Below are 14,547 nucleotides of genomic sequence, written 5' to 3'. Positions count from 1 at the left end.
ACTGTAACCTATTTGGGGTTCTTACAGCCGTAGGCTCCCAAAGGTGAAACAAGGTGGGTCCAGGTTCGAGTGCAACCTTAAACAAGGCGAGCAAACCCACTAACAGATTTGTTGACATTTCTACCTCACGTAGAGCTGTGCAGGATGAGGCAGGGAGAAAAAGGTCAATTTATATTTGCTCAGTTAATTTCTTTCTAGAATAGACTGTGGCTGTCACATCACAGCTGAGTGGCTGTATCCTAAACAGAAACAAAGATTAACATAACGAGACAATCAGGAGAGGCATCCCAGTGTGAAGGTGAGGAGTCATTATATTAGGAGGCAACAAATGAGCGACACGTGAGGTGCTCATCCACGTAAACTTGCATGCATTCAATCAATTTACATTTTACAAGGCCATCATAGGTAAGGGTGTAATTGTTTGAAAATGTGCTGCTATAAATATAAAGGGCATGTTTATGGATAAAAGGTCACCATAATGATGAGCTGCATACAGCATGTAATCATATATTTGTTTTTGTTTTTTATAAGTGGCGCTATATGATTTGTAAATCTTAAACTTTCTGATGAACAATTTGGTGTAGTTTTACTTGCATCTATTACCAGGCCTGTAGAATCAGTCAGTCCCCTGTCTGACAATTTGAAGTAGGCTAAAAGATATTACAAACAACAATCATGATTGGATCTAAAACAATCTGTTTGGCAAGAGTTCCAAAGCCATCACTAAGCCACTGAAACCCCTGGTAAACCACTGACAGAGCCAACTGTGGAGACCATTCCCAGCTTACCAAAATTACTCAAAGATGGTTGGTAAAGGTTTTAATGTAGCTTATTTATATTAGGGCTGAAAAAATTAATCGAATTATTAGTGATTAATTGATTATTTAAATAATAATTAACTAATTTAGTAATCAATTAATCATTATCTGGAGTGTAGAAACTGTAAAATATGCTTTAAGCTGACAGAGAAACCTTTTAGAGCAGTAATTATACCAAGACTATAAAAAAAATATATACAAATTTTAAATTTAAGATAACATTTTTTTTTCTTCTCTCAATATTTTCCATCCATAACTCCTCAAGTGGAAAAGTTTTAGTTTCACCTGATTGAATTTCGTAAAAAAAAAATTCTTTAAGGAACCTTTGGCTATCCGATTACTAATAGATTAATCAAGAAAATTGCAGATTAATTGATTTTCTAAATAATCATTAGTTGCAGCCCTAATTTATGCACTTAAAAAAATTGTGTGGTGTTGATCAAATCCCCAAAAATATAAGTGAATTAAACTTACCTCAGCAAACTGCAGCCGGCTAAATGTGCTGCCTGGAGGCATGGTCAGCTCAAAGTTCTTCTTGGGTGCCACCCAGGTCTCCAGGGTTTCCAGCTTACTTGTAGCCAGGTTAGTGGCATGGTGCTTGACCAGGTAGCCCTGGAACTGGTCTAAGTGGAAGTAGAGATGCACTGACACAGGGTGGCCCATTGGGAAGTACCTGGCAAAACGTTAAAAAGAAGAAAATTTCATTAAAAAAAACCTTAGATAAAAATTCACCATTCGAGCAGCTTTCTACAGCTAAGACTGAAAAGGGGAGGAAGTTATCAGGATTTATTTAGATGGTGTCTAAAGGGAGCCTGTCTTGCACATGCTAATGTGGGGGGATGCAAATGTGTACTTGCTGTAAAGGTTAGTGGGGAGTCAATGTGCTCTGTAATTGTGTGACATGGTGGACATTAATTCAATGACCTTTAACAGAGATGTAATCGGTCAAAGACATGTCGACAATACCAATCATGTGAGAAAGTGCTGCATGTGGGCTGTTAAACAAGCATTTCTGTGACTAGAGTTTTTAAGTTTTATTATCTGAGAATGAATATTAAAGCAATTCAGGAATGATGAAAATATAATACCTAAATTTACAATTCAGGTTTAAAGGCTGATTTTAGGTATGGTTTAGAAACAGGATTAGTTCGAACAGAGTACTCTAGAAGTACATTAAAATTTATTTTTCAGCTCACCTATAACAAAATATAAAATGGTAGATTATGGTATGATAGTGCGAACAGTTGGGTGCAGCTAAAACTAAATGCCATCCCCAAATCTAAGGTATTTTATTACAGTTTGATGGTGTTGATAAACTTGAAATTTAAGTCAGATTAAAAAAGGAGCCAAAAACAACAAAATCAATAAATATAACGCTATTCCCTGGTATCTTCTGATAAAAATGTTCAAGATCTGAAAACAAGCTGATTTAAACAATAATTTTTGAGCAGGGTAACCGATAAAAATGAAAACAAACATAACCTTCAAATATCATCAAAGTTCATCCTTTCCTCTCTCAAGTTCAACCATAAAAATATCCACATAAGGCTGACTAGCTAGGGGGCACTAGTGGGTGGGACACAAAGACATAGTGATGGGTTGTCCTCATCTTGGTCTTGCTACTGTTGGACCTCATGCTATCCTGGAAGAACAGTTAATTATTGCCGTAAGCACAGTCCTAAACCTTTGGAAAACCTTGTCTCAGAAGAATCAAATTTGTTATAGTTGCAAAGGGAGCCGCTGCCGTGTGGAAAAGCAAGAATACTTTGGAAATATAATGCATCTTAAAACCTTTGAGAACTATGAAGGGCATAATGATAAATAACAAACCCTAATGTTAAATAATGGCTGTTTGTGTTCTGATTTTAATGAATAAATAAAAGACATTTAAGCAGGAAGCACAGAGTTGAACTGGGTCATCCAGTTATCTGAAGCAGAATGAAGATCTTGCAGTGTGATTAGTGTGTTTATTTGTGCGAGGCTTCAAATGTGGCAGAAGGCAGCCCTAAGGGCTGTCAGCCAGAGTGACTTCTGGAAAAACATAAAAGGGTTGAGGGTCGGTGCTGCTAAGGGATGCTCAACAGCTGCTGATTGCTCATGTTCTCAATTCTTCTCACCCAGATTTCTAATCTCTCTGCTTCCTGAACTCCTATTCTTAACTTTTTGGACATATACACACACCTTAACACAAACACATAGTGTTCCCCCCCCCCTGGCTCCTGTGTGCAAGCAACCTCATCAGTATTCAGCTAAAGGACCAGGAGTCAACCAGAGCTGGCAAATGCTACCCTGACAAGCAGAACAGCAAATATTTACACCCCCAAGGATTGCATTGCACACTCCCCCAATCTCCTGCTTCATTTTTTGTGTCTTTGTCTTTCTCCTTTCCTTTACTTTCACCTTCACAGCTCTCTGCATCTTTTCCACATTGCTTTACCTCAGCTCTCAGGCCTTTCTGACCTGCCTTTCCAAAAAGCCAATATGAGAAGCAGAGCTAAGGGGGCCGGCCTGCATGCTGCACAGAAGCTCCATTCAGCTTTACTCCCCTGCCTCTCCAAGAAAGTCACAGCAAGCCTCTAAAAGATCAGAATCACTCTCCTGGTTCCTCTGCTCTTTTGCCACTATTATAAACTGAGGCAAAAGCAGACATGCATATTTTGCACGCATGTAGCAACTAAACACCCAGCCACAATGCATGTGCAACAGGCAGTTTATAGATAAAATCCAACGTAGGCATTTTACTGCAGCAAACTTCAAGGTCTAATCTAGTACTAATCAATTGAATTAGTTGGCTTTAAATGGTCAGATTTAGCATAAAACAACATAAATAAGATAGGGGCAAAAACCTTGCTTTGAGTTATATCATTTGACTAATTGTGTATAGAATTATTATGCCAAGAAAGAGAGGCTAAAGTTATACAATTGCAACTGAAATTCATCTCAAGGTAATTATTTTACTTCATTCTTTGTGGCTCTTAGAAAGTATTTTCATCAACTTAATATGTTTAAAGTTAAAGAAAGATTTTACTATTTTAAATATGCAAATACAATAAAATAGAAATATAACTTTTGTTTGTAGGAGAACTAAACCACAACAAAATTGGTATTGAAGAGACCTCAGGAAACCTCTTTGCCAACTGCAGCAGGACTGTCAGACCACAGGAAAAAAACAAAACAAAAAAAACAAACAAAAAAAATGACAGAAAATAAAACTGTCATGTTTCGAGTCCTGCTCCCACTGAGACAAGCATAAGCGTATTTGCAAAGGTAATTTGGGGTTTAAGTGCAGCGTCCACGCAACCTGGGTCTTAGTGTGTAAAGGTTTCAGATTGGTATTTCCATGTGTTTATGTTCATGTTTTTCCTGAAATGATGTGTAGCTCCGTCTCTCTCTGTAATCCACTTGCACCTCTTGGCCACCATGATGCAGTGATTTGTCTGCCCTTTCTTGGTGTTTTGGTCCACTCTTTTTGGTGAGTTTCGGTGACGGCGTCACAGCAGCTTCAATGGGTCTGACATAGATGCCACACTGTTTTCAAAGGCGCTGCAAACACTCCTGTCTATGCACATTCCTACTAAATCAGTTTGGAACAATACCGTTATTGTCTGGGTGTGGACAGGCGGTCAGTCTGCTTTTTTCCCATGCCTTCTCACTCTAAAGTAATCATTTTATTCAGCCAAAACGTAGCTGGTTATTGTTCTGCCGCCTCTCACCTGTTTCTGCTGTACTGAAACGCCCTTGGGAAACGCCATGGAAATCAGATTATTTTTAACACTTCTGTGTGTAGATTTCCAGGTGTAGAGTCCTGCCACTCTTTATTTTAGGATTCTCCATTAGTAATGTATGTGTCACAACAAAAAGCCTGGCTCCTTAATTCAATCTTATTGCTTCAACTAATGAGAATTTTGGACATGGTTCAAAGTTTCAGTTCTAACATGACTGTATGACTCCATGCAAAGTTCAAAAAGACATGGATAAGCTAATCTTAATATATATTAAACCCCATGGATTACATTACAAAAACATTCGGAAAAGGAGTAAAAATGTCTTAAAATAAGTTTATTTGAATAATTTATTTTGAATGATTTAATTTGAATAAGTAAATAAGATGATCTGCCAATGGAATGACTATATTTACCCTTAAAATAAGAGAATAAGATATTTTGCACTTGAAATAGGAGACTGCAGTTGTTTTATTCTTATTTTAAATGTGAATTGTCTTATTGCATTAGCAAAGTGTTTCACTTACCTGCTCAATTCAAGAAAAAAGGAACTTAGTTTAAGAAAAAAATTTATTTAGATAGCATTTAGATAGCATTTTTTGCAGTGAAGGGAATTTTAGCAATACAGTGTACATATAGGCATGTTGTTCTTATGTCCCTGTCCTCTATGTCAACAATGCAGACTCTGAATAGAGGCAGCTGTAGCTGAGAGATGCATTTTTTTTTAGGTTTGACACATGGAAACCATAAAACGTGGCTTCCTTTCATCTGCTGCTTTTACCTGGAACATTTTATAGAACACTTACAATGCAGCCAGGGGAGTGTGTGTGTGTGTGTGTGGTGGTGGTGGTGGGGTTTATCAGGCTCCTCACATCCTGCATGTGAAGAGGAAATTATCGCACTTCACACAAAGAGGCGTTTGCTACTGCGATGCTGCCTAGATTAACTCAACGAGCAAGTTCAGCAAGAGACAGCGGCCCAGACAGTCATTCCCTAAAACTTTCCCTGGTTGTCAAAATGCATATTAACCATGTAGAAAATAACAAGAAGCCTCTGAAAGGTTGGAAATATGTTAAAAAAATCTTAAAAAAAAGGCAAGCATTTAGATTTCATAGATTATACCCACAGTGTGCACCATCCTAAATATCTAAATTTAAACTTGGTTATAGTGAATAGAGAAATGCCCTGTTTGTATATACTTTTTTCAATGTTCTTAAATTGTTACTCCTTAAAGTAAATGTGAATTACACTGAGAAGCAGGAGAATGAACTTCAAAAAATGGTGCATCTCAGTTTGTCTCTGTTTGGAAAGGTTATTTAGATGTGTTTATAGGAAGGAAAACTAAACCATAACTATGTGAGAGCAGCTGCACCCGAAAAGGATTCCAACATTAAGGACATCCAGCTGACATAGAGCATTTCCTTCTTTTTATTTTAGCCACACACAGTATGTTAACAGCACACTGAAATTCATTTATTTCTATTAATAACAGACCAACTTTGCTCTCTGTGGTATGACCTATAAAGCCTCATTATCTAAGGGATAAATTGACGGTGTCATATTGTATTACGAAATGAAAGGCTTTGGACTGGCCTTCCAGTTGCTTATTGAAGTTATCCATTTTTATCCTATTTCCATGACATGTGATCTTATGAGACAATGCACAAGGAGCAACACAAAAGGCCCTTTATGTAGGGTACAATGTGGTTTCTAAAGCTAGTAAGGTCCATCTGGTGTCCAAGCTGCACACAGGCGTGGGCTGTAGGTGTGTTGTGATAGCAGCAATTATTAGCAGAGTGTGTGTAGAAAAATAAATGTTGAAGAGCTAAACACATCATGTACCAGAGATGCCTGTTTTCCATCTCATACTCACACATTTTTATAAAACTAACCTGCAGCTGTGATCATTAGGGTTCCCCTGGAGGGAGGCCGCAGCCCTCACCAGGCCCATCCGAGTGAAGGAGTGGTAGTACGTGAGCAGGGTGTCCGACAGGCTGGCAACGCCATCTGGCTCGTCATAAACATTATCCCAGTAGGAATTGAGACCCGGTGTTCCCTGAGGAAATGGTCCAAACAGGTAGGTATCCAGCTGGTTCACTATCTCCTGGTTCACGCTGGCTTCAAACTTTCTGGCAAAGAAGGTGGGCCGCACTGTTTGCTACAGAAACAAGGCAGGAGGCGAGCAGAGGAATGAAGCGGGGACAAAGGAGATAAAGAGGAGAAAAAAGGGAGAAGATTATTAAACGGTGTGTGCCAGAATGTGAGGGGAACAAATGTGATGTGTGTGGAAGTGACAGCTAGGAAAAGAAGAGAGAAAAAGGCTGATAAGAGGTAGAGTAGGTGGTGGCTGAGTACACCAGACAGTATATAGGAAAATCTTCTGAGAGATTTGTAAAGAAATTTGAATTTATATAAAATTAAAATGACTCCCTATCCAGTCTCACGTTTTTATCTAAAATATATTTTTATATATTACAGGGTTAATGGCTGTGTCAGAAGACAAGGGTAACAAGATAGGGGTTTTATGCTCACCTAGCATATATAGATAGTACAAATAATTTAATATAAATAAACAATAAACAAAAACGTTGTAGACTTTGTCATAAATTTCAGTCATCTAAATCAAACTATTACCTTTTAAGATAATGGAATGTATTAGTATGTAAAGAAGAAGTTGGTGAAGAAGACTTACATTATCAGAAATTAAGAGAGTGTCAAACAACTCGTTAAGTGACCTTGGTTTAAATCCGGCTCACACAGTTGGAATTCCGAAACCTGCTAATTTACATGATGCCCGTGAGCGCAACGTATGCACAGATCGCATCAATTGCATTTGCTATAAAAAAACTGCCAAAACAACTCTGTTTATACCACGCCGCGGCCCTGGTGAGAGGGATTCAGACAGATAAAAGAATGAAACAATAAAGAACACTGACTACGCCCTGGCTTCCTTACATGTTTCTCTCCATTGTCTACTTTCCTGACGCACTGATGACTTCATCAAGACTAACCCAGTGTGATACCATCACCAGACAGGGGCCACACAGCTTGCAAAAGGTGTTCGTTTTGTATACACTCTGTGTATATAAAATGACAATAAAAGTTATTTAGTGTTTATATAAAGAAAGCAAATATTTTGTTTCTGGAGTTGCTTATTTTTGTTAACAAATTGTAAATTACTATTAAATTATGATTCAAATTAATCAACCAATATATTAATCAAACCATTACAAAAGCTGCAGATTCTGACATATTATCCATAACATAATTATCCAAAAATATCCCTAAAGCCTTATGATTTGAACAAAAAACATGTTGATGTGATTCCACTTGTTAAAAGTAAAGTTCAACAAATATTAGGGATGGTCTATAAATATATTTTAACCTGGATTACAACCTCATTCCACTGAAGCTGTTGAGTGTATATAAACCTCAGACAGGACTCTGTTAGTACATAATGACCCTTGAACTGACTCCAAAAGATATAAGCAGAGGAAAATCATTTCTGTTTTAAAACAAGATAAACTAGACATTTCTTGATCACCCTCTGCTTACCTTACATCAAAATTGTTTAGCAGATAATCATTGGAGTTTTAAAGATAATCATACTTGTTTCACCACATTTTCAAACATTTTAAGGAAAATGGTCTTTAAACTTCTTTTGTGTCACATCGCAGAATTGGGAGTCAAAACTATGTCAGGCGGAGTAACCACCTGAGCGAAGTTGGCTCCTCTACCTTCTTCAAATCAGACAAAATTGGGAGTCAAACATTTGTGCTGTGTTGTGCATCAAAATTTTTGTTTGTGCCACTTTTATTTTAAAGATATAAAGAAATGTTTTTAGAGGTCAACAAAGGTCAACCAGCCTCTCCCCACCTTCTTCAAATCAGACAAAATTGGAGTCAAACATTTGTGCTACGTTTGTGCTGATTTGTGCAGCAAAATTTTTGTTTCTGCCAGTATCATTTTAACGATACAAAGAAAAGTTTCCAGAGGTCATCAAAGGTCAACCAGCCTCCCCACCTTCTTCAAATCAGACGAAATAGGTGTCAATTAACTGGACTCCGTTTGGGCTGTTTGTGCGGCAAAAATTGTTGTTTGTGCTGCTTTGGCTTTGAAAATATTAATCAAAGGTGAAATCAGACAAAACTGGTGTCAAACGTTTGCGCTACGTTTGTGCTGAATTGTGCAACATTTTCGTTGTCAAGCGAAACATCTCCAAAGTCGAAAAGAAAGTCCAGTGGATTGTTTTTTTACTTTTTGGCATTCACTGAATTTTCTAACATTTTTCTCCATCTATTAGTCACAGTCTCTATTTGTCCTCATTTCATTCACATCTTTTTCTGTGCTTTGTAATTTCGTCTTTAGTTGATGATGGCTTATGAATTTTGCCATCTCTGAAGCTTGGCTGGCACACAAAGGCATCTTCTATGAGTCCCAGACACCAAACTATTCATCTAACAGTGCCAAACACTTTGATGTAACCTGCTAGGGAAAAAAAACAACATGAAGAGATAAAAGAGAAGACCTAATGAAACAAAACCTTTTTTTTTTCATGTAGCAGTACCAGTGGGATATTGCAAAAACTTTTTGTTATGTCTTTATGTCATTTAAAATCCAGAGGAAGACCAGCCTGACACGTCATGAAACAACCACTGACACCCTTCACAGCAAGAGTGTTAAAAAATAACGTTGCTTAAGAAGGTTGACTGGAGGATAAATGTGGTCGAAATGTTTTATTTACTTAGAATATACAAAATTTACAGACTAATGAAAACATTATACTGTATTAAAGAATACATTTTATTTATTTCCTTAATTTAGTTTTTCTATTCAAATGTGCCACTGTGTGCTTTCATTTGCTTAAAAATGACCTGTTTATAAGACTGAATATAAATGAGGGACAAATAAAGGATAAAATAAATTTTAATCAAATCAAACTGTCATTATTGGGGTCCTTTTGAGTTCTTATTCTTTAATGTTATTTTTCTTTTTAAGCATAGTGTTAAGCTTGGCCATTACTCCTCAGTCCTTTTTTGTAATTTATCTTAGTTTAGTTTCTTTCATGTTAGATTTTTTTTCTTTATATCTCTCTGGTACTTTGACATAAAAAACATAGTTCAGCTATGTTTTTGTTGTTTTTCTTTTCTTTAATTAGTGTGATCAGGTTCATCTGCTGTCTTTTTTATTTATTTTCATTGCCACTAATCATACAACTCAATTCACCTGTAACCAGCCTTTGCTTTGCTCATATCTACAACCACTTTCTTACCAGCCAGTTTAGGTTCCCCCTTCATCAATGAAAACTACATTCATGCTATCTAACCCTATTATACCAAGCCATGCCTAGCCAAACAAAAAACACTTTCTGCTTTGTAAACTTTTGTTTTTCCACATTCTGGATGAAAGTGGAAAGATTAAGTTCCTCTATTTATTGTTTTAGCCTTGATCTGCCGGTCTGGACATGGGTCAATCCAAGCCCCACAGTTTCTGACACAAACATGGATCTGGTGCAACAGAAAAAATACAATATGATCACAGTGGCAATTTTCCCATAGGTTTTTCCTTCTCTAAAAACAAATATCTGGTTCAATCAAATGTACAGGAGCAATACTGTACAATTTATATTTTTTCTGGTAATTTTCAGGATATTCTGTTTATTCTAAAGTTATAGCAGCATGCTTTAAATAAAAAGTGTAGAAAAGGAATATTCCAAGAAAGCTCCATTGTGAAGCCAGTCTTAAAGCATAGTTTATGTCGTTCAAGACGTTTACTATCTGGGAGGTGAATAAAGTCTTTGTTATTGCTACACTGCTGCAGGAAAGATGTGCAACAGTTTTTACAAATGTGACTGGGTTTGTTTGTTTTTATAGATTTTAACTCACATAAACAAGTATCTTGAAACAATATTTTTTGTAGGATGGATTATATTGAAATATCAGTTAGTTTGAAACCCTAACTGGAAGCAATTCGCATAAAAGGTAACAGAAATAGCTATTATTTAAGTGAATTAGTGGATTAAATGAATATTTTGATGGTTTCTCCTCAATGAATGGACTTTAGATTCAACCAGAACATGTGGGACCCAGTTTAAAAAGTATTGTCTCATTTATTGCTAAAATTAAAAGGTGTTGTGTAAAGGAACTTATCAAGGTGTTTAATAATATTGGATCATTTCACATTTTTAGCAGTCTAGATCAATCTCATATTTTAAATTCCTTTTAGTGAAAATGTTTGTTTTTGTTACGTTTTTTTTTTTTCTATTGACTTCTCCAGTATTTTGGATGCACTTTATAAATAATTAACATCAATACTGAAATAATTAATGTGAGGATCAGTTAGCCCTCTCACAGGGCTGCTTTGTTTCCAGGGCCAGACCTCACGACACCATGCTGAGTGCCAACCAGACTCAGCAGCAGTGCCAAGGAGCTCAGGCTTATTCTTTGGCACTGGTCTGCCAGAGACAGAGGGGAGACAACTGGGTTTGGCAAAGGGATATTAGAGGTCAGATGAAATGACTCATCATGTGAGTGATATGACTAAAAACAAAGCTGAGGTGAGGCAGAACACTTAGGGTCACTTTTTCCAGCATTTTCTTTCTGATTCAAGTGCCCGTAAAATTAAAGAAGTGAAACAAACTTACTTTGTTTTGATAAGCCGGCAAAATCCTCATTCTCTCCAAGTACCAAAGGCAAATAGGATATAATTATAGCTAATGCTTTTTTCTCCTCTACCAGGGTCACGCTAATCGAGATGTTATTTTGTACATATTGAGAGTGAAAGCCGTGGGACGCTGAGCATGAGAGGACGGCTCTTTTTTCTAATCATTATTGACTTCTGTTGATTTTCTAAACGCTTCACTAGAGCATTAAAAGAAGACAAGTTTTCATGTTGACTTCTGTTTTTAAAAGCTTCAAAATGTTAAGGAAACAAGTTTAATATATCTGTTGGTTAGTATTTGCGCACACTTTATAGTTTATAATCAAAACAGTCTTTAAAAAAAATTTCATATTGAACTATAACTATCTTAAAATTAGACACATATACAAACCTCAAAGTTAATTACACCAAGTTGTAGAACAATCTCATTTTGCAAAAGACTTGTCTGCCTCTTCAAAAACAGAACTGTGGAAAAGTGTTGATTCATACTTATTACTTGTGCTTAAGTACTTAAAATCATCAAACAACTTGTCATCAGTAAAAAATAACCTTAGTAAAAGTGATAATTTAGATTAAAAGATAAAGCTATCCACATTGACCCTTTATAACCAGAAACTGTTAAGGAGGCTTTAAATTACTGATAAAGAGTTTTTGCAGCTCTGTGAAAGAATGTTGTCATTCTTCGCAGAAGAATTATTTTAAGTTAGCCTCGCAGAGGATTTTCAAGCATGAATGGTATCCTTAAGATTTGCAACAGAAGATCAACTAAAACTTTCATAAGGTCTAGTACTCAGCATTCAGGGCTGGTTATACTCCTGTAGCAGTGTGTCGCATTGAGCTTGACTCAGACATTTTTGATTTGCTCAGTATTGAAGCGTGGTCTGCGCTATACGCTGTGGGTCTAGATGTGGCCGAGGCGATGAAGAAGTGGGGGCAAGTTTAGTCCGACAATGGAGGGACATGACAACAAAAAAGAACAAGGATCCAAGTGGAAAAAGGGTCCCAGCGTTCTCGTGCACCGCGGTCTTCTAGCTGGTCAAACTTTGCGAGTTGTTTTCTGCAATTTCGGTCATAAAAACAAAACAAGCCGACCTCCTGTCTGCGGCACTGTCTGCGGTCAGTTACAATTTGGGAGAGGTGCAGCGGAGTGTTTGTGGAGGGGGTGGGGACGGCTTTTTGTTCACTGCGACACCTACGCAGAGGACCTGGTTTCGAAGAATAAATCAGCCTTTAGTTTTACACCAGATGAATTTGGACACAAGCCTTACAAAGAATTCTACTTTTGGTCATCAGCCCAGACAATATTTTCAAAAAGCTTTGAAAGATGTTATTTAGAATTTGTGAGTTTGGCTTTAAAATCATTGTTGTCTCTTTTGTCATTTTGAGGGGAGGGAATTGAGAAATAATAATCTGTGGTGTAGATATTGTTACATGTTCCTTTCTAATCTACTTGATGACTGTTTGAAAGATACATTTTCTACACCTGGACTTGGGCTCAAATGATTTAAGTGACTTCTTGATTGTAAATGGAGGTACTACCAATTGTTTGGAACTTAAGACCAGTCTTTTTGATGGTCTTGGTTTCATCCCACATTCAGACCCCTATCTCTCTGTCTTGGTCTTGACTTGGTCTCCCTATCTCTCCCTATCTCTCTGCCTTGGTCTTCACTTGGTCTCTGTGTCTTGGTCTTGACTTGGTCTCCCTAACTCTCTGTCAGGGTCATGACTTGGTCTCCCTATCTCTCGGTCAGGGTCTTGACTTGTTCTTCCTATCTCTCTGTCAGGGTCTTGACTTGGTCTCTCTATCTCTCTGTCTTGGTCTTGAGTTGGCCTCTCTATCTCTCTGTCTTGGTCTTGACTTGGTCTCTCTATCTCTCTGTCAGGGTCTTGACGTGGTCTCCCTAACTCTCTGTCAGGGTCTTGACTTGGTCTCTCTATCTCTCTGTCTTGGTCTTGACTTGGTCTGTCTATCTCTCTGTGTTGGTCTTGACTTCGTCTCCCTATCTCTCTGTCAGGGTCTTGACTTGTTCTCCCTATCTCTCTGTCAGGGTCTTGACTTGGTCTCTCCTTCTCTCTGTCTTGGTCTTGACTTGGTCTCTCTATCTCTCTGTCTTGGTCTTGACTTGGTCTCTCTATCTCTCTGTCTTAGTCTTGACTTGGTCTACCTGTTTCTCTGTCAGGGTCTTGACTTGGTCCCAGTCCTTGAAAGTCTTGATCTTATGTTGGTCTCGTTACACTCTGGCCTTGGTCTTGACTTGGTCTGGGTTTAGCTGGTCTTCTCTACTAAATAGGGAAAACTAAACCCAACAAATGGGGTGGATATTTTTTTGTAACCAAAAACAGAATAATCTTTGAGTTAGAACATGTCTTTTATTCGAACTGTGTTTTTAAATATTTTTTAAAACTAATATTAAAACTACAACCTTGTTTTCTTAGGGTGAAGGAAAAGTACATCTGTCACCAAGAACGTATTGAATATTAATTTGAAATGCTTGTACCTGGAAGCGGTGAAAATCCGATGGCTTGAAGTCATTGGGAGAGCATCCACACCAGTCCACAATGTGCTTGTACTGACACTTGCAGCCGAGTTTACGATTCCAGTTTGTAATGCGCAGGTTGTTATCCACCATACTCTCACAGTGGCCGCTGTTCTCCAGCACAGTGTGGAAGAATGACTGGGAAATGAGCAACGGAAATAGGCAGTGAGATAAGTAGGAAAAAATAAAAGGGACAGAAAATTAGAAACCTGTTTGGCAGTTGTTGTTTTTTTTCCACTCAATCCAATTCACAAGAGGAAATATGATTGGGATTAGGAAAAAAAGGAAACTAGGCTCACAACAGCTGATGATAAATATTACATTTCCCTGTAGAGGTTTGTGTTTTCACCCAACCTGAATACATGGCTGAAAATTTTACATCTTAGGCCTTTCCATCTCATATTAACAAAAGGAAAATCAATGGTGGTTTTGTTTGTTGGTAAATGATTCAGTGCAATTAGAAAGCAGGGCTCGTTAGTTAGTCACAGTAAAAACCAGATGTGATCTCGACTGCGGCTGAGACCTGGCCTGTTACCTCAGCAGGCAGCAGAGTGTAGGTGTAGAATTGCTTCATGTTGGTGACAAGATCATCCTTGGAGTTAATCACGTATTCTACAAACATGCGGTTGAGGAGGAACCAGTCAGATCCACCGTCCACGGAGATGCCATCTGGGATTTTTCGGTCACCCAGCCTCCACATGTGAGTGTCACACTCGTAGAAGAGTCGATCCAGCCCCTGCTTACGAATGAACCTGACCAAGACAAACCAGACCATCTGGTCACACAGCTGAATGCTGGGAACAAGTCTCC

General features: G+C 37.8%; 1 protein-coding gene across 1 annotated transcript in view; it reads right to left on the bottom strand.

Annotated features, from left to right (window-relative positions):
• The window catches only part of LOC119787083 (xylosyltransferase 1-like), a 122,422-nt gene that overhangs the window by 25,597 nt on the left and 82,278 nt on the right, over positions 1-14,547 (bottom strand). The window contains exons 6-9 of the mRNA XM_038290713.1: positions 14,273-14,489; positions 13,699-13,875; positions 6,433-6,698; positions 1,293-1,491 (exon numbers count right to left, since the gene is read on the bottom strand). Of these exons, the coding sequence (XP_038146641.1) occupies positions 1,293-1,491; positions 6,433-6,698; positions 13,699-13,875; positions 14,273-14,489 (859 nt within the window). The remainder of the gene's footprint in view (positions 1-1,292; positions 1,492-6,432; positions 6,699-13,698; positions 13,876-14,272; positions 14,490-14,547) is intronic.

Source organism: Cyprinodon tularosa, unplaced genomic scaffold, assembly GCF_016077235.1.
Source record: "Cyprinodon tularosa strain WSP-4 unplaced genomic scaffold, ASM1607723v1 ctg287, whole genome shotgun sequence".
In the NCBI taxonomy this organism is placed as follows: Eukaryota; Metazoa; Chordata; class Actinopteri; order Cyprinodontiformes; family Cyprinodontidae; genus Cyprinodon; species Cyprinodon tularosa.
This window is presented reverse-complemented; position numbering and strand designations above follow the sequence as displayed.